This window comes from Microtus pennsylvanicus, chromosome 22, assembly GCF_037038515.1.
Source record: "Microtus pennsylvanicus isolate mMicPen1 chromosome 22, mMicPen1.hap1, whole genome shotgun sequence".
NCBI lineage: Eukaryota > Metazoa > Chordata > Mammalia > Rodentia > Cricetidae > Microtus > Microtus pennsylvanicus.
In genome coordinates, this window is record NC_134600.1 from 13,905,399 (window position 1) to 13,927,003 (window position 21,605).

The 21,605-nt window shown below is 38.7% G+C and overlaps 2 protein-coding genes across 2 annotated transcripts in view; one reads left to right on the forward strand and one right to left on the reverse strand.

Annotated features, from left to right (window-relative positions):
• Positions 1 to 7,414, forward strand: part of LOC142840020 (uncharacterized) — a 112,653-nt gene extending 105,239 nt beyond the window's left edge. The window contains 1 exon segment of the mRNA XM_075956501.1: positions 6,207 to 7,414. Within this exon segment, the coding sequence (XP_075812616.1) occupies positions 6,207 to 7,414 (1,208 nt within the window).
• Positions 1 to 21,605, reverse strand: part of LOC142839973 (uncharacterized) — a 238,482-nt gene that overhangs the window by 203,149 nt on the left and 13,728 nt on the right. The window lies entirely within an intron of this gene.

Below are 21,605 nucleotides of genomic sequence, written 5' to 3' on the forward strand. Positions count from 1 at the left end.
ATGTATGAAAAGTTATCTTACCTTATATGAATATGTCATGAAGTATTTTTCTACACTATACTAAATGTATTTCCCAAGAGGGAAAAAGTAAAATATCTAAAATATACTAGATTAAGTTTACAAAACCATAATAGATATTATGAACATGCATCTGTTTACAGAATTAACTGTATACAAAATGTATTTTTCATTAGAGATCATAAAGAATTGAGTTGGTGACAACCATCCTTTACACCACATTATCAACTCACTTTAACCACAAGTGTGTCCGTGGCATGTGAGTAAAAGAAACAGGTTCATTCCCTCCTCACCAAATCATCCACAGATTTACTTAGAAGATAAAGGTACAGAAATGTGAAATATGTTACCTATATTTTTTTCTTTTAAACAACATCCCAAGCATGGCGTAGCACCCTGAAATTACAAAATACTTAACTGGGGTTTAGTTATCTATACAGACTGCTTGAATGTGAATTAAGTTTCCAAATTAGCACATCAAATAACAAAACCAGCCATAAAGCAGGCTGAAAGCATTAAACATTTCATATGAGTTTTTTTTAAATAACTATTTATTTATTATGTATTACAGTATTTTGTCTGCCTGTATGCCTGCAGGCCAGAAGAAGGCACCAGATCTCATTACAGATGGTTGTGAGCTACCACGTGGTTGCTGGGAATTAAACTCAGGACCCCTGGAAGAGCAGGCAGTGCTCCCAACCACTGAGCCATCTCTCCAGCCCCTCATATGAGTTTTAAATCATTTAATTTCTATAGAACAATTTTATACACAATATAATGTGACAGAAATTGCTACAGGAATGATATACTGATTCAACAAGGCTGCATGTAGCAGCAGCTTTGCATTTTTATTTATTTATTATTATTATTATTAATTTTTTTTTTTGGTTTTTCGAGACAGGGTTTCTCTGTAGCTTTGGAGCCTGTCCTGGAACTCCCTTTGTAGACCAGGCTGGCCTTGAACTCACAGAGAACCGCCTGCCTCTGCCTCCTGAGTGCTGGGATTAAAGGCGTGCACCACCACCGCCCAGCTAGCTTTGCATTTTTATAACTATTATTTGTTTATAAAAATTAGGCCTCTCCAGTCATGCTTCCCACATTTTTAGGTTTGCAGTGTAAGTTAACAGGGAATACCAAATAATTCAAAGAGAAAATGTCTTGTCATTTTGAATATGGATTATCTGTATGAAACATGAAATATACTACTAAACCCTGAACTGTGCATGTCTAGGATACCTATCTTAGTGTGTTGCTTAGGTCCATGTGATTTGAAAACCTTTTCCCAACACTTTAGTCTTAGGCAATGTTTGTCTTTGAGGTTTAGGTTTGTTTCTTTTATAAAGCAAAAGGATGGATCCTGCTTTTGGATTCATTGTCTAAGCTTGTGCCTTTTTATAGGCAAATTGTGTCTGTTGATAGTAAGAGATATAAATGATCAGTGATTGCTAGTTCCTGTTTGGTTTCAGTAGTAGTGATGTGTGTTTCTCTTCTTTGGTGTTTGCAGATGTCAGGTTATCTGTTTTCTGTGTTTACAGTTAGCTTCCTTGGGTTGGAGTTTCCCCTCCAGTACTTTATGCATGACTGGATTTGTGTGGACAAGTATTGTTTAAATCTGGTTTTGTCATGGAATACCTTGTTTTTTCCATTGATGGTACCTTCATTCTTGTACCTTCATAGGTATATCCTTCTTTGGGTTGGAAAAGTTTTCTTCTATGATATTTTTTTTGTTGAATATATTTTCTGTGCCTTTGAGTTGGTGTTCTTCTCTTTCTTCTATCCCTATTATTCTTAGATTTGGATTTTTTCATGGTGTCCCAGATATCCAGGATATATTGTGTAAGGAATTTGTTGGAGTTATTGTTTTCCTTGACCAATAAATCTATTTCCTATATAGTATCTTCAGCACCTGAGATTCTCTCTTCTATCTCTTGTATTATGTTGGTTACACTTCCTGCTATACTTCCCATTTGTTTAACCAGATTTTCCATATACAGAATTCCCTTCATTTGTGTTTTCTTTATTGCCTCTGTTTCAGTCTTCAAGTCTTTTTTTTTTTTTTTTTGATTTTTTAAGACAGGGTTTCTCTGTAGCACTGAAGCCTGTCCTAGAACTAGCTCTTGAAGACCAGGCTGTACTTGAATTCACAGAGATCCACCTCCCTCTACCTCCCAAGTGCTGGGATTAAAGGCATGTGCACCACCACAGCCCACCCCAGTCTTCACGTCTTAAGTTGTTCGCTTCACTTGGTTGATTGGTTTTTTTTTCTTGGTTTCTTGGGTTTCTTTGATAGATTTATTGATGTCTTCCAAGTTTTTGTTTATGTTTTCATCAATTTCTTTAAGGGAATTTTAATTTCCTCATCATACTCACAAAGTTACATTGAAAATCATTTCCTTTTACTTCTTCTGGGTTAGGATGATCAAATCTTCTTGTTGTATGACCACTGGGTTCTGGTGTTACCATGTTGCTTTCTATGTTGTTGGACGAAATCTTGCATTGGTGCCTACCCATCTCATCCTTCAATTGGTGCCAGCAGTGTCTTCGCCTCTTGGCCCAATCCTTAAAGTAGCTGTTTTTGTTTTTGAGACCTGTTTTTGGCCTACTCTGTGTTTGAGAGAGCAACACCTCTGAAGACTATCTTTGCCCTCCCTCTTGGCCTGCTCTTTTGGTCTGCTCTCCTGGGTCACTCTCTTTTGTCCAGTCTGTGCAGTTCATTGAATGAACAACCTCCCAGAAAAGATCATGTTTCTCTCCTTGGTGGCCTTTCAATTTCCTATGAACCTTCAGTAAAAAAGGCTTTCAAGATGAAATTTCTCATTGTATGTGATGAGTCTCAATATCGTTAACTAATTTTCTGACTTTTATGTCTACTGTGTTGTGGTTGGAATTAATCAGCAAACTTCCCACTTACACTGAAATGCTTTTATCATCGTTATAGGCTTGATCTGTAAATCACAGAAAATATAGAAGAAACAGTTGCTGTTCAGGGCTAAGGAGTTTTGTAGCCTGTAGTTTTAATTGTTTTGTTTGCTTGTCTGAGTAACCTTTGATGTGTGGCTCCAAATTCCTCAAAGTAAAGTGAGGGGGGCTTCATTCATGGTTTTGTTTTTATGTTGTTGGATGATGACCCTGAATGTAGGCTTTTAACATATCAAGCATATGCAGCTTCACACATACCTTGAATTTTAAATTCTGATTCCCAGGATGCCATTTATTCATGACATTAATACTACCTGAGCAATCTGAGTCTTTTTTTTTTTTTAGGTTTTTCGAGACAGGGTTTCTCTGTGGCTTTGGAGCCTGTCCTGGAACTAGCTCTTGTAGACCAGGCTGGTCTCGAAGTCAGAGATCCACCTGCCTCTGCCTCCCAAGTGCTGGGATTAAAGGCGTCCGCCACCACCGCCTGGCTGCAATCTGAGTCATTGAATTGCAGGTGCATGAACTTCTTTCTGCTTGATTAGCTTGCTTTTAATTTTTCACTCAATTTGCCTATTTTATCGGTCTGCATGGATATATACCATATGGGTACTTGGTCATCAGAATGATCAAAGCTTCTCAGAAATCCTGAACTTAGAATAATAAATAGTTGTGATCCCCATGTAAGTACTGGCATTTGTGCCCACCTCTTTTCAAGACCAGGAAGAGCTCAGTAGTACTCAGCCCCTTTTCCAGAACTGTGTTAATTTGTTATGACCAACATTTATATTGCTAATGTTTTTGATCTGTCCATTTGTAATTATTTTAAACATAAAATACCTTTTTATAAAATGTTTTTGGGATTGTAGTATAAAATAGAACACTTCAGCTGTCTGGAAGATGAACACAGAACTGGAGTGAATGCGTAATTCTCTGTAGGAACTTCAGTAAACAGCTCTGAATTTTTTTCTATCTGCTTTGTTTGTTTCACTGATTTTTGCTATGGAGACTGGGGCTTAATGTGTACTTCCACCTGTCATGGACTGATTTTATAGATTTGGCTGGCATTCAACTCAGAGACAAATATACACACCTGTGCTTTCTGAGTGCTGTGCTTAAAGGCATGAGTCAATACACCTAGTTTGTCCACTGGGTTTTTCTATTTTGTAATTAGTATTTCTTTATACAATTTTCTCAGTCTACTATGTCCTGTTGATCTGTTTCCTTGGCTGTCTCTATTAATAGTTCGGCTGTAAGGTGGTATCCCATTCAAAAGGTACAGAAATGACAGAGGTGACTCTCATATTCAGTTTCCTTCATGACTGTCTGTGTCATGAAATATAAGTGTTGAACACCAGAATTTTATGACTATACTGTTAAAGAAGTATACATTTACAATATTGTCACCATCATGCTTCTATTATACACATGAATGAAATATTTTAGACGGCAGTGACCTATGATGATGTGCATATCAGCTTCACTCGGGAAGAGTGGGATTTGCTGGATCTGTCCCAGAAGAATCTCTACAAAGATGTGATGCTGGAAACCTACAGGAACCTTGCTACTATAGGTAAAAGTAAATTTCCTTCATGATTCAAAATAAGGGGGGCAGCCGGGCGGTGGTGGCACAAGCCTTTAATCCCAGCACTCAGGAGGCAGAGGCGGTGGATCTCTGTGAGTTCGAGGCCAGCCTGGTCTACAAGAGCTAGTTCCAGGACAGGCTCCAAAGCCACAGAGAAACCCTGTCTCGAAAAAAAAGGGTGGGGACAACTTTTTCTTGGTTAATGATGGTCGTCTGTAATTTGATTTAAAAATAATAAGAATGAGTTGAATAAAGCAGTCATAGTTCTAAGGGTCCCTTAAGATAACACCTTAACTACTGCACAATTTTCAATAATATAACATACATTTTCTGGTATTATATTTTAGGATGCATTTGGGAAGACCATAATACTACAGAACAGTCTCCATTTTCTAGAAGAACTGAAAGGTAATTTTCATGTGCAAGCTGATAAATATGTGCCTCTGATGAAACTTTTGTGTCCTGAAAGTTTTGGTCTAAAGCAAAATAGATTAGCACAGTTTTAAGTGCACTAATGGTTATCAAATTTTTACAAATCCATATTTCATATATGTGAGTTGCATTGGAATGACATTCTTTTAAGAAAGAAGTCAAGAAAGCAATGGCTAGAAAGATATCACATTGTGAGGCATAGTACCATGAGAGCTTTGTTGTAGATCCGCAAATAAATTTCCTTCTTGCTACTGATAATACAAAAGGTATATGAAGAGATGATAAGTATATCTGCAAAACTTTGTACTAAACCAATAACCCACAGTAAATCTTGTATTCCTCATACACTTCTTGTGACTGTGATAAGTTTAGTGAGAGAAGCAGTTAGAGTTGAGTCAAGTGGCAGTTGTTCTACAGAAACTTTGATATCTATACCACAAGTCTGCGAGGAACAGCAAGAAAATGCTGAGAATTCAATGTGGAAATCTTTTATTTGTTATTCTTCTTTACTATGTATACCATATGTTATTCTTGATATAAGTGTATTAGCATATGGATATAGACAGATATAACATACCACTCTCTAAGAACAATTAGATAACCAGTAGTCCCCAAGTTGAGTAAATTTGTAGAATTTGATTCAAGTATACAAATACTTGGTTTTCCACCATCATTGTTAATACATGAACAAACTCAGACTGCAAAAAAGCTCTATGAGTTCTAGAACTGTGCAAATAATTCTGGGTGTCCTAGTTCACATAGCATATGCAATATGATTCACAGTAAAGGAGAATTCATGTATGTTAAAGCTCTGAGTTTATCCAGTTCTCTTCACACATGTATCAAATATCATATAGAAAAAAGTTTCTGTGAAGGTAAAAAGGTAAGCAATAAAAGAAAGGAATTGACCATTGGAGGTATCTTCCAAGTGGCAAAACAGTGCCTAATTAAAGAGCAAAACATGAGTTTAGACACAGCTATAAAAACTTAGTATCTGATTCCTCTTTATAATTGGAATATATTATAAAATTAATTCATACAAACGTATAGGCACAACAGTGTATTAAATGTGGTGAAGCTTTTAAATGTGCCAATTATTCTTTCAGGATTGAAAAAATTCAAACTGGAGAGAAACTTTCAATATATATTCAATGCGGTAAACTCTTGACATATGACAGTCACCTAAAAGGGAATGAAAGAACACATACTGGAGAGAAGCTCTATAAATGTAATCAGTGTGGTAAGGCCTTTGCAGCTCAGAGTCATCTTCAAATTCATAAAAGAACACATACTGGAGAGAAACCCTATGGATGTAATCAGTGTGGTAAGGCCTTTGCACAGAATGGTGCTCTTCAATACCATAAAAGAACACACACTGGAGAGAAACCCTATGAATGTAATCACTGCAGTAAGGCCTTTGCACAGAATGGTGCTCTTCAATACCATAAAAGAACACACACTGGAGAAAAACCATATGAGTGTAATCAGTGTGGTAAGGCCTTTGCATCTTCCAGTAATCTCCAAACGCATAAAAGAACACATAGTGGAGAGAAACCATATGATTGTGATCAGTGTGGTAAGGCCTTTACAACTCATAGTAATCTTCAAAAGCATAAAAGAGTACATACTCGAGAGAAACCCTATAAATGTAATCACTGTGGTAAGGACTTTTCAGTTCATAGTATTCTTCAAACCCATAAAAGAATACATACTGGAGAGAAACCCTTCGGATGTAATCAGTGTGGTAAGGCCTTTGCAGCTCAGAGTCATCTTCAAATTCATAAAAGAACACACACTGGAGAAAAACCATATGAGTGTAATCAGTGTGGTAAGGCCTTTGCAGCTCAGAGTCATCTTCAAGATCATAAAAGAACACATACTGGAGAGAAACCCTATGGATGTAATCAGTGTGGTAAGGCCTTTTCACAGTATTGTTCTCTTCAATACCATAAAAGAACACACACTGGAGAAAAGCCATATGAGTGTAATCAGTGTGGTAAGGCCTTTGCATCTTCTAGTAATCTCCAAACGCATAAAAGAACACATAGTGGAGAGAAACCATATGATTGTGATCAGTGTGGTAAGGCCTTTACAACTCGTAGTAATCTTCAAAAGCATAAAAGAGTACATACTCGAGAGAAACCCTATAAATGTAATCACTGTGGTAAGGCCTTTTCAGTTCATAGTATTCTTCAAACCCATAAAAGAATACATACTGGAGAGAAAACCTACAGATGTAATCAGTGTGGTACGGCCTTTTCACGGCATTGTGCTCTTCAATGCCATAAAAGAACACACACTGGAGAAAAACCATATGATTGTGATCAGTGTGGTAAGGCCTTTACAACTCATAGTACTCTTCAAAAGCATAAAAGAGTACATACTGGAGAGAAACCCTATAAATGTATTGCATTTGCAACTTCTGGTAATCTTAAAGTGCATGAAAGATCTCACCATAGATAGAACTTCTTTGAATGTAATCAGTGTCGTATGAGGTTTGCACATCACAGTGATCTTCAAATGCATAAAAGAACAGAGAAACCCCATAGCTGTATTCAGTGTGGTAAAGCCTTTGAAGATCACAGTAATCTTCAAAGGCTTAAAAACAGTATGAATGAAGTCAGTGTAATAAAACCTTTCATGTCTTATTCATCTTCAAGTGCATAAATGTACACATATAAGAGAAAAAACATGGATAGAATCTATGCGGTAAATCCTTTGTCACAAAAATTTACAAATACATTAAACAAACCATCAAGGAAGGAAACTAAATTTAATAAAAGTAGTCTTCAAAAGCATGACAAAAATTATACTACAGTGAAAGTCTATTTATGAAGACCTATGGGCAGGAGAAAGAGCCAGTCAAAGAATCACACCCTATTACTGAAATGAGATCCAAAGGAAAATGCTTTGTCCCTGAATCTAGAGCTAGTTATAGAGACAACCTCACCCTTAAGACAGAGCTAAAAGCCAGTGAAGGAAAAACACTTTGGCTCTCAAACTAGAGCCAAAGAAACACATTCTACCCTTGTTCAACTGAGCACAAAACCAACTAATCTCTGAGCACAAAATCCAGCCCATGTCTCAGCTTGTTTAACTCAGGGATTGAGATCTGACCAGTTTCCACCTTCAAAATCTCCTTGGAAGAGATCTGGTTTTAAGAAGCCCTGTATGTGCCATATGCTCATTCAATTGGCAGCTGCCCCTTTCCACCGTGGCAGAGGCAGTCACTCTCTTCCCTCCCAAATAAATCTCTTGATTGAGATTTCTGTGAAGACCTTCTTTCACTGGAATGGATCAGAAACTCCCTAGTGGAGTTGAATTGAGATATAATTGATACTTCTACTTGGAAAGTCATTTAACTTAGAGGAGCACAGCAGCAATGGATATCTCTTTTGAGGCACTCTATTAGGGGAGTGGAGCAGATCAGTAACAGACATTTCTGCTGGGAAACTCTCTTAGAAGAATGGAGCGGATCCCAGCTGTGATGGCTCTCTCTCAGAGAGGAACATTATTGCCTCCACTAGTGTGGCACCCTTCTCTTCACAACTGTAGGTGTTTCCTGACTTCAGACAGTAAGGGTACCATTCCCTCTTGCACTATGAATTTGAATGATAATGAAACCCTAGTAGATTTTATACTTCTCTTCAATTGCAAGGCATAAGTAATTCAGGTATAAATATTTAAGGATGTGTACTCACTCCTTTTGTTGTGATATCATCTTTATTTCAAATTATAAATGCATTTTATTTGGCTCTTGGTCCTAGAAGATAAGAGAATCACCATGAAAGTTCCATGACAAAAATTGTCAGACATGGCACCTGAAGCAGAAGCTTAAGAACTCATGTCCTTAATCTCCCACATGAAGCAGAGAATGGAATTGGAACTGGTGTGTGGATGTAAATTCTCATAACCTACACTTAGTGACATATTTCCTTCAGCAGGACAACATGTCCTAAATCTTCCCAAATGATACCACCATTTAGAAGGACTAATTTTTCTTGCTTCAAGCTTAAACTTGCTTTCTCTTTCATGAACCAATTCATGAAGAAAAACTCTGTAAGTGAGCTGTAAAATGCCCCAACTCCTCATTTAGTGTAATGAATGCTTACAGGAGAAATATGTTCATGAGTGAAAAACTGATTAAAAAGTTGTTTTAATTGTAATTATGTGGTGTTGTGTGTGTGTGTGTGTCTATTTGAATGTGCAATCTGTATCTTGAGAAAATTAACACTTCTTGTAGCAGGACTTACAGGAAGCTGTTAAAAATTTGATTTTAGTCATGGGAATGAGCATTTCTTAGTCACCTCGCCATGACTCTAGTGCTATAAATGTTTTAAATTCTACTTGGGTCACTTTTCAGTCTGCAATAGGAACAAACTCATAAAGAAGACATTCCTATGCATGAAAAAATTTTGTTAATAACATTAAACATCATGGATTTCTTTAGCTTCAAGAATAATTATTTTTCATCATAGCATTTAAGGAAGTAAATTACATACCATATTCAGTCAAGTCTGATGGATATTATTGTATTGTGGTTTCTATTTTAAAATATTTGAGGGAGTCACTAAAGTGTGCTGTATACAAATCCATTTAGTGAAGTTTATTTTGTAGATCTTGTATTTCTTCGATGACTTTTGTTTATCTTCTGTCTGTACCTAGTGATAGGTATTTTTCTACTGTAATGTATATAATGGAACCTCCATCATATAATTTTCCCACTGGTTATTGAAATATCAGGCCATGTTTGATGATGCTTTACACATAGGGTGGTGGTTTGTGTTCCTGGTTTTGATTTTCATCTTTTCACAAATTCCCTTGAGATTTTGTTATTTGTTATTTGTCTTACCTTGGATGTCAGTAGTGATTCAGGGATACATTTGAACCCATGATGCTCATTTGTCTTACTCTTGAGTACAAGTCCAAGGGTAGATGATGAACTTCCAGTGTGCTGGGTTTTCAAGAGAATTTAACAATGTAAACGTTAAAATGACTAATAAAAGAGATTATAAGAAACATTAAATAATTCATGTGTGTATTCAAAGATTTTCATTTATATGATATGGATGTAATAATGTATGAGAAACAGCAAACATCTGTGTATCTAATACCACAGCTTGATGTTCTATAGAAATTGAGGATAATTTCTAGTCTTACACACAATAGTCCTTTCCCCCTGAGCCAATACCTTGGTGCTCAAACTCAATTTGAAGAATATTACAACAGGAAAATTTGTTCACTTTGAGGAATATGCCTTTATAATACTTTCTTAGAACCAAAATTATACACCAGAAAATTGCCTCATTTAGTAGAGTTCATTGCTGCTAAGTCGGACCTGGGTTTTATCTCTGGGTTATGCACCATACTTCTACAAATTTTCTCACTTCACAAGAAGTGCCATTGAGGTCATTTTCAGTCAAATAACTCCAAAGGTTTAATCACTAGAACTCACAAAGCAGAAGTAGATCATAGACCCCTGTTAGTTTTCCTGTCAGTGCTACATACACATCATGGCACAGGTGTATTCCCACAGTCACACTTCAATATTTTTAAACAGATGGAATTAACAATGCAAAGCGAATAACCCATTCTTGAGAACATATGAAATGTTTTGGCCATTTAAAGTATAGAATTTCAAGAACCATTACTCTTCATCAAAACAGTAATGCTCCATTTTAAATTTTATTTTGTTATTATTTTTTCTCTGATTCAATGATAAGTCCTTTAAAAACACACATTTCAACTGGACTTACAGGTGTATGGTATAAATACAGCACATGAGAGGGTGGGTGGTCCTGATCTTAGTGAGACCAGCTTTCCCATAATAAATTCATGGCATCCATGGCTATGAGAAAGTATCCTGTCTCAGAAATTCTAACAGAGTCTATGTAAAATTATGTAACATTTGCGAATAAAATCTGGCTGGACTCAGATTGATTTCAACCAACTTTTTGTTATCTTTACTCACACAAGAAAAACTGTGATAACAGTAACATAAGCATTATAGATGTTCCATTCACATTCAATCCGTTGAATCTTTTGACAACCATCTAGAGGGCATTTATGTGCTAAGAGACAGAAGGAACAGTGGGACACCTTCACCTTCCACATTATAATGACATATGTGGGAACTGGAGAGTTGTCTCAAAGTACTGCTCCTCTTGGGTACCCGAGTTTGGTTTATAGCCCCACAACCCAGGTACCAGTGGTGATGAAAAGGTGGTGTCTAATGCTCTTTGTCTGGAGTTACAGACCCTTGTGGGTACGTAGTATCAATGTTAGGCCCTGTGGATGAGTATCCAGCGTTCTAAGTGCTGAGTCCTCAGCCTCATGAGCATGTCATTAATAATAGTGAGGTGGGAAAGGCTGATATAATAAGTTTATCTTTTCCTCACCCTTCATGACCCAGAAGAACCAAAGATTGACAGCACCAGAATCTAACTTAGACTTCTTTTAGAAATTCTGATCATTATGCATGATCAAAAAGATAGTTTTGCTCTGTAAATCTCCATCTGCCTAAGTGGTTAGATGTGCCTTTTTCTTTGTTGTTAGTTTTTTGTTTTGTTTTGTTTTGTTTTTCAAGACAGGATTTCTCTGTAGCTTTAAATCCTCTCCTGAAACTAGCTCTTATAGACCAGGCTGGCCTTGATGTCACAGAGATCCACCTGCCTCTGCTTCCAAAGTGCTGGGAGTAAAGGCATGTGCAACCACTGCCTAAGTTCTCATGTTCCTTTTTAAATTGTTCACAGTATAACCTTGGGCCTGAACACAAAAGAGACTTAAAAATGACATTTTATATGGTATGCAAATTTTTTTTCCAGGCTGGCTCCTCTTTTAAAAATTAACCAGTTTTTAAAGAGATTTTTTTATTAAACTTAATTTTGTGGAATAATTTATCCAGAGGAAGGCATATTAATTCTAGAACATCAGTATCTCCAATTTATAAAAAAAATGTTTCTGAATCAAAAGTTCTCATTTTGGATCAAGTACCCTTGATCCCACTCCATTGTTCCCCAGGGAAATGACCTTGCTCTCATGATTAAACCAACTAAATTTTAGATTAACTCAATCACCACTCAGTCGTAAAATGACCTTTTGTATTGCAATACGTTAAAGAATACAGGAAACCATGAAGCATAGCGTGAGTGTTATTTCTGATGAAAAATTTATTAAACAGTAAGAACCATTAGATCCTTGACAAGATTTGGTTAATTGTTTTGATCAAGGTAATTGGTACTTGGTGGAAAGCTATTTACCTATTAATTTAATCTTGCAGCCATTTGTTCAAGTCTATTAAAATTTAAAATTAAGCAAATCGATGCTTAAAAGGGAAATACCACCATTAAAGCTCCAACCACCTAGGAATGAGAAAGTAACTTCTGTTCCCATTTCTAAAGCCACATTTAGAATTGTGGTTGATTGATGGGGCTGAAGAGATGACGCTGTGGGTAAGAATACTGACTATTCTTCTAGAGGACCCAAGTTCAATTGTCAACACCCACATGGAACCTCACAACTGTGTTTAGCTCCAGTTCTAGGGGACATGACACCATCACACAGACATACATGCACATGTAACACGAATGCAAATAAAATAAAAATAAATCAACTGGCTGGGCGGTGGTGGTGCACGCCTTTAATCCCAGCACTCGGGAGGCAGAGGCAGGCGGATCTCTGTGGGTTCGAGACCAGCCTGGTCTACAAGAGCTAGTTCCAGGACAGGCTCCAAAACCACAGATAAACCCTGTCTCGAAAAAACAAAATAAATAAATTAATAAATAAATAAATCAACTGAATAAACATACTGAATGGAAATCAACATCACTTGCTAAATGCAAGTATCTTATTCTAGTATCATTTCAACTAATGTGATTTTTAGAGGTATGTGTGTATGCTTTAGTTGCTAAAGCTGAAGATAAAATTAGAACCAGAGTTGACCATAGGAGGTACCAAAGATCTTCCAATCAGATTTTAGGGCGTGTTTCTATCAGATATCCAAATAATTCAGCAATAACAGTTGTCTCAATTTCTTCTTTAATAAAGAAAGATGTCTTGGTAGATTAAAAAAAAGCTTTTGCTGGGTGATGGTGGTGCACGCCTTTAATCCCAGCACTCGGGAGGCAGAGGCAGGCAGATCTCTGTGAGTTTGAGACCAGCCTGGTCTACAAGAGCTAGTTCCAGGACAGGCTCCAAAGCCACAGGGAAACCCTGTCTCAAAAAACAAAAAAAAAAAAAAAAGCTTTTAAAGGATGGGTTAATAATGATGTTAGACTCTAAAAAACAACAAGAACAAGTGAGTTTTGTTGGCTTTTTGGAAGTTAATGGATTGATAAAATTTTAATCAAAATTTAATAAATTTAATAAAATTTATTTTACATATCACTGTAGCACAAATTCCAATTGTTCCCCAAAATAAAAAGCCATAGTCAGATATTGAGAAAGATGAGAGAAATAAAGGAGCCAATCACTATAAAGCTCTTTTACCTCTATAGAACTCTTAGATTCAAATGCAAAAGACCTGTCTCCATGAATCCTGAGACTGAGTGCTGTGGGTTCCATTTCCCTCCCACTTTAATAATATATAATCCATTGGACACCAAAAACCACCTGCCCCACTATAAACAGCACTGCACTTTCAATTTCCGGACACCTATGACTGAATAATCACAGTGACTATATTAATTTCAACACAGTTTGGTCAAGAACTCAGGCATATTTCTGTTAACTCTCACATCTTAAATTAGCCCATTTCTATTAGTCTATGTATAGTCATATAGCCATCGCAATACCTCATTTTCTTTTTTTTAAGATTTATTTATTATGTGTACAGCATTCCTTCCATGTGTCCACAGGTCAGAAGAGGCGCCAGGTCTCATTATAGATGGCTGTGAGCCACCATGTGGTTGCTTGGAATTGAACTCAGAACCTCTGGAAGAGCAGTTAGTGCTCTTAACCATTGAGCCATTTCTCCAGTCCCAATACCTCATTTTCTACATGTCTTCTTTCCTTGGCACCTGACTGTTGTCCACTTGACCCGACCTACTCTCTCTATATATTTCTTTTTTTTTTTTTTTCTTTCTTTCTCTATATATTTCTATTCAGATTTCCTGCCTGGTTTTACTCTGCTCGACCATTGGCTAAAAGAGCAGTATTCATCAACTAATTAAAGCAACACATATACAAAAGGACATTCCACATCACTCATCTACTTGGGAATGTGACTGTTCTTAAATTTATTTCCTGCTGCCTGGGGGTGATGGCATTTTCATGGGATCCTTAAAAATGTGGGGTAATCATCACATTTTAAGAGTGGTAGCTACATCACTGTATGTCCAGTCTCTGTGTAAGGGGACAGTGTAGGACTTGTCTCAAGCCCTAGCTAAAGTAGCCTGAGAGGCTGGGTCACCTCAGCTAGGTACCTCAAAATCTTCCTGAGCAGTTTATATTCCAAATAAGATCTTTGGTAGTGTTTTTCAGCTTTGTGCTGTTATCATAGTCCTGGTGGAATCTTCCTTATGGAGAGTCATCATTCTTTTGAAGACTTCAAAGGCTGCTGTTAGGGCCGGGCGGTGGTGGCGCACGCCTGTAATCCCAGCACTCGGGAGGCAGAGGCAGGCGGATCTCTTTGAGTTCAAGACCAGCCTGGTCTACAGAGCTAGTTCCAGGACAGGCTCCAAAACCACAGAGAAACCTTGTCTCGAAAAAACCAAAGGCTGCTGTTAGGCATAGACATGGTTGACTAGAGAAAAGAGATAGAAACTCAAACTCCAGGAAGGTGTGCATCCAAACAGACTAGGCTCCCACAAAGCCCATCCGTGCAGTAGAATCAAAACCCAGTGCCATTGTCCTTGGCTTCTCAGTGAGCCTCCACCATCAGCCACATTCAGAGAGTCCAGTTTGATCACATGCCCCATTAGTTCCATTCCAACTGGCCTTGGTGATCTCCCATTAGATCAGTCCCACCGTCTCAGTGGGTGGGTGCACCCCTCGCAGCCCTGACTTCTTTGCTCATGTTCTCCCTCCTTCTGCTCCTCATTTGGACCTTGGGAGCTCAGTCCAGTGCTCCAATGTGGGTCTCTGTCTCTATCTCCATCCATTGCCAGATGAAGGTTCTATGATAATATGCAAGATATTCATTAGTGTGGCTATAAGACAAGGCCAATTCAGGCACCCTCTCCTCTGCTGCCCCAGGAACAAGTTGGGGACATCTCCTTGGATACATTGGAACCCCTCTAGAGTCAAGTCCCTTGCCAACCCTAAAATTGCTTCCTTTATTATAATATCTACTTCCCTGCTCCCACATCCACCCCTCGTCCATCCCAACCATCCCATTCCCTCAAGCTCTTCCCATCCTCCCATTCTCCCTTCTTTCTCCCCATCTCCCCCTATCCCCACCCCACCCCCACCCCCGTGCTTCCAACCCCTGCCCAGAAATCTTGTCCACTTCCAATATCCAGGAGGATAACTATATGTTTTTCTTTGGGTTCATCTTCTTATTTAACTTCTCTAGGATCACGAATTATAGGCTCAATGTCCTTTATTTATGGCTAGAATCCACTTATGAGTGAGTACATACCATTTTCCTCTTTTTGGGTCTGGGTTACCTCACTCAGTAAAGTGTTTTCTATTTCCATCCATTTGCATGCAAAATTCAAGATGCACTGACAGGGTTTTAATGTGAAGATCACAATGGATGAGAAAGACAGGACAAGTAAAAAGTAAAAAGATAGGGTGGGGAAGTATTGCAGAAGATACATCCCACCCCTATTAACCTCCTTAAGAAAAATAGCATCTTGCTTGGGATTGGTGGCGCACACATTTAATCTCAAGACTCAGGGTGAAGAACCATGTGGTTGTCAGTGAGTTCAAGGCCTGGCTGGTACACAGAGTGAGTTCCAGGATAGTCAGGACTGTCCCAGAGAAAAGTTATCTTGAAAAAACAAAAATGAAGAAGAAGAAGAAGAAGAAGAAGAAGAAGAAGAGAGAAGAAAAGAAGGAGGAAAGAAAGAAAGAAAGAAAGAGAAAATATTATCATTTTTGGATACTACTTCCAAGGAGGAAATGGAAGAATTATATGAATTATATGAAGTCAGTAGAAACTATCACACAATGAGACATGTTTAAAAGGAGGCTAGTCCAACAACTCTACACAAGAGGTACACAGGGTATTTTTAAATATTTACTAAGTGCATAGTTGCCTTGAGCTGATAACCATAGCTCCATATAGGGGGAAGAACTGTTTTCTCAAGATCTGAAGCAACTCCTCCACAAAGGACTTGACACCAGAACATTACCAGCTCTCCAAAGTATATTCCTAGTTTTACTGAAGGAGCTCAGTTTTATTATCAATACATCAGGTCCTTCCTGAAACTCACAAGGCTTAGGTTCCAAATTATACTAGGTCTCCCAAGATTATACCTCTTCCCTGCCTGAGGTCCAAAATAAAATTTTTGATTGGTCAGGCCAGTCCTTCACACAACAGTGTTTTACATTTCAAACACATGTCACCTGCTGTCATATTGTCCATCTGGCAGAACTATGTTTTTCTCAAAAAGAAAACTGGAACTTTACGGCTAATCGGCCTTAAGATTGGTTGTGACCCTGTAATGCCTCATTGAGCAGCTTGTTAGAGGTCTGTTCTTTGATATGGGGATGGGCAAGGTGACTGGTTTTAAATCAGTGATGGTTTCTTTATAATGGTTTGTAGCCACTGGACAATCCTGGTAAACAATGTGTGCCCAAGCATTCTTATCTCTAACAGCCCTGATTAACATATTCTTATCTTTTGAGTGTTCAGATGCAGTCGATTCTGAGCTCTATTCTACTTATGACATTTAACTCTTTCCTAAGCATTGGTAAATTTTTTATATCACTAATCCTACAGTTCTACATTATTGTTAAGTTGGGAGTGTCATCCTAGCCCCTGACATCTATCCCAGACCCATGGCCTGGGAGTTGCATTGGTCTGGACTCCAAATCCAGCATGCCAGGTCCTGACCCCTCCAACACGGTATTTAAGGGGGTTTCTAGGGATGAACAAGTGGTCCTGGGTTAACATGTGCGCCCCCATTTTCTGTCTCCTCTTCCATGCTCTCAGCCACCCGAGAGCATTGCACTTAATAAACCATGGACATTTTCATTTGATGTCATCTGTTTTAAGTGTACTTTTGTGTGACAGCAAAGTGGCTTGTCTTAGAATTTTTCCTAACATGGAGGTACCACCAAGGAGGTTCCTTCTTTTTATTTTTATTTATTTATTATGTATACAATATTCTGTCTGTGTGTGTGTGTCTGCAGGCCAGAAGAGGGCACCAGACCTCATTACAGATGGTTGTGAGCCACCATTTGGTGGCCGGGAATTGAACTCAGGACCTTTGGAAGAGCAGGCAGTGCTCTTAACCACTGAGCCATCTCTCCAGCCTGAAACTGCCCTTCTTGTGCATGTAGTCCACCAAGCATGTTGGCTTTACTTGGTGAGTTCCCCTTTTGAAACTGCATGCAGGTAGGGATTTGCGATGACCCATTCACTTTTCAGGCTTTTGCTGAAGACTCAGACATGCCAAAAGCCTGGCACACACATGCGGCAGAGGCAGGCCTCTTGCTGAGATGCGATTTGGGAAGGAAATGTCCCTGGCCAATTTCTCATGTACCCCTGTTTCCTGACTCAACGCCAGTCCAGTGGATGCACTGCAATGGCTTGAGTCACAGGCCTGCATTTAAAGTAGGTTTCTTGTGATCCGTAGCCAATTTCAAAATGCCGTTAAGCAGGCATTTATAAATTTTTTTAATTGAGACTATCCAACTTAAAGCAATTACGCCCAAAATGCAAGTTTTTCTAAGTGCACCCTCATTCTTACCCTCCCCTTCTGCTTTTCTTTCTCTGTTTATTTGCAACCATGCAAGCAAGCAGTTGGCCCCACCCCCATTTCCGCCTTTCTTTGTCTGCTCATTCCCAGAAGACTCTCTTGTCCTATGTTCGGATGCTCAGGCTCTGTGTTTGGCCTTGTCTGTAAACAGTTCTCTCATCCTGTCTCCACTTCCAACTCTCTCTGTGTGCTTAGTCAAGGACAGATCTCTTGTTGTGCCCTAACTTCCATTTAGCACCCTCCCACTTGGCTGCCTCCTCGCACTTGGGATCTGGTTCTCAAGTGCCTTTCTGTCCTGCCCCAACTTCTGTTTCCCCCTCCTGCTTGATCACAGACAGCACTCTCATGCCACCCCATAAGCCCAGCAGAGGGGCTCTGGCATGACTCTGATGAGCCCTGTCCCTAAGCCACAGCATAGCCAGACACTCAGCCTTGTCAGCCACAGCTGTGACATGAATAACAAGGGCTCAAAACATAAGTTTTATGTACATGTGCGCTTCCAAATTATAACAGCTCTAAACATTTAGCTTATATGCCCAGTTTCACATATCAGGTAATGGTACCTGGCTCTCAAGTGTCTTTAGAGATCTGGTTCATGGCATTTGAACAACAAGAGCTTCTCACACACAGACATGCCAGATTTTGTAGCACCCTATGGCTTCTTCAAGAAGACAGAAGACCTGCCGGGCGGTGGTAGCGCACGCCTTTAATCCCAGCACTCGGTGGCAGAGGCAGGCGGATCTCTGGGAGTTTGAGGTCAGCCTGGCCTACAAGAGCTAGTTCCGGGATGGGCACCAAAGCTACAGAGAAACCCTGTTTCGAAAAAAAAAATGATGTGTGTTCCTGGTTTCCTAGAGAATGAAGTATAAATCTACAGCTTTACAAAGGTGTGTGTGAATGAATGAGTGCATGTTTTCTAGGTCTGTGTTTTGACCGTTACTACGTTGCTGTTTTATGTGATTATGTTTCTATAAATATTAAGTGCGAGGAGGCAGAAATCATTAATAAATAAATAAATTTAAAAAAAAAGAAAACAGTAGATGGGAATATATAGTAAAAAAAAATAAAAATAAAAATATTAAGTGGTACCGGTACCTGCTTGTCTGTCATTACTGAACATTTTGGTCTATTCACCTTCAGTTTTATCCTGAAAGAGATGAGGCAGGTACCTCGGCCTTAGCCTCCTGTGAATTTTTATTGGATCAGTTCCAGAACTTTGGGTCCCAAAAGAAAAGCTTCTCTAGGAGAGGCATGACACTGACCACCTTCCTTCATTATTCTCTGGACCACAGCCTGCCAGCAGCTCCTTCAGAGAGCAGCAGGTGCATGTGCATGCTCACGTGGACAGAAATCCTACAGAGAGACATGCTCATGCAAATGGGGCAGCAGCAAAAATTGTCTGCTTCCAGTTAAAGAGCTGCAGGGATGTGAAACAAAAAATCTTGGACTGTGGTAGGAGAAGTTAAAAGTGATCCATCACATCTGGGATGGGCTCAATTCTCATGAGGCTTTCCAAACGGAAGTAACAATTGTATGTAGGCACAGTTGAGGAGTTTTTGAAGCATTCCAGTGAAAGAATGTCCTCACACACATCTCCAATCAAGAGATTTATTTGAGAGGGAAGAAACCAAGAGTATAAATACCCCTGCCAGTGTGGAATGGGGCAGCTGCATACTAAATATGCATATGGCTCATACAGGGCTTCTTAGGACCAGGGGGCATCAAAGGAGATTTTGAGGGAGGGAATTTGTTAGATTTTAATCCCCAATCCTGAACAAGATCAGAGATGGGCTGGATTTTTTTTTTAATTTATTTATTTATTTATTATGTATACAATATTCTGTCTGTGTGTATGTCTGTAGGCCAGAAGAGGGCACCAGACCTCATTACAGATGGTTGTGAGCCACCATGTGGTTGCCGGGAATTGAACTCAGGACCTTTGGAAGAGCAGGCAATGCTCTTAACCGCTGAGCCATCTCTCCAGCTCCGCGATGGGCTGGATTTTATACTGAGGGATTAGTTACATTTGTGCTCACTTGGAGAAGGGTAGAGTGTGGGGCTTTATTAGTTGGTTGTACTTTGAGAGTGTGTTTCTTTCACTGGCACTTTTTAATGTTTGGGCTGTTTTCAGGGAGATGTTGTTTCTTTAACTAGTTCAAGATTCAGAGAAAAAGTGCTTTCTTTTGGCTCTGCTTTCAGGTCCAAGGTGTGTTTCTTTGACTAGCCCTTTCTTCTACCCATCAGTCTCCAAAAAAGGTTTTGCCCATTAGTTTGCTGGTTCAAACAAAATAAAAAGAGATATCATAGTGCTTGAACAGATTTTTACACTATCCATTTTTTTCTACACAATAACTGATGTTGGTTAACTGTATGAGTGTTGGCTTAAGATCTTGAAAAAATAGGTTATAATAAGCCCTCAGTTTCTTCCACAGGTCCAAAGGGTAATATGCATAACCTTTATCAGATTGATTCCACACAAAAGTCTTACTCCTGCATGAAGTACAAAACATTCAAAAACTAAATTCACTTATAGAGTTTCACTATATTATGGTTTTTCTCATGGTTTTGAAAAATACAAACATTAAATTCATAGAGCTTTTCTGAAAGATGGTTTATTTTATGTATTTGCAGATGATTGTGACAAAGGATTTACTCCATTCACCGTTATCTCTCCAGTCTGTGTTCTTTTATGCATTTGAAGATGAATAAAGATGTGAAAAGTCTTTCTTACACTGATATACATTCATAAAGTTTCCCTACACTGTGTGTTCACATATTGCCTTGAAGAGCACAGAGGTCTCCAAAGGCCTAACCATAGTATCTACATTCATAGGGGTTCTTTATACTCTGTGATCTTTTGTACATTTGAAGATGACTGTGTTGTGCAAAGGCCTTACCAAAATGATTACAATCATAGGATTTCTCTCTACAATGTGTTTTTTATGCAATTGAAGAAGACTGCGACTTGCAATGGCCTTATCACACTGATTACATTCATAGTAATCAGTTTCTCTCCAGTATGTGTTCTTCTATGCAATTGAAGATTACTGTGGCATGCAAAGGCCTTACAACACTGATAACATTCATAGGGTTTCCTTCTCTCCAGTGTGTTTTCTTTTATGCCAGAGAAGACTATTTTGAAATGCAAAGGCTTTACCACATTGATTACATTCATAGGGTTTCCTTCTCTCCAGTATGTTTTCTTTTATGACAGAGAAGACTATTTTGAAATGCAAAGGCTTTACCACATTGATTACATTCATAGGGTTTCCTTCTCTCCAGTATGTTTTCTTTTATGCCAGAGAAGACTATTTTGAAATGCAAAGGCTTTACCACATTGATTACATTCATAGGGTTTCTCTCCAGTATGTGTTCTTTTATGATTTTGAAGATGACTGAGACGTGCAAAGGCCTTACCACATTGATTACATTCATAGGGTTTCTCTCCAGTATGTTTTCTTTTATGCTCTTGAAGATGACTCTGAGCTGCAAAGGCCTTACCACACTGATTACACTCATACGGTTTCTCTCCAGTATGTGTTCTTTTATGATTTTGAAGAGTAGTCTTAGCTGCAAAGGCCTTACCACACTGATTACATTCATAGGGTTTCTCTCCAGTATGTGTTCTTTTATGATTTTGAAGAGTAGTCTTAGCTGCAAAGGCCTTACCACACTGATTACATTCATAGGGTTTCTCTCCAGTGTGTGTTCGTTCATGGTATTTAAAAGCATTGTGCCATGCAAAAGCCTTACCACATTGATTACATCCATAGGGTTTCTCTCCA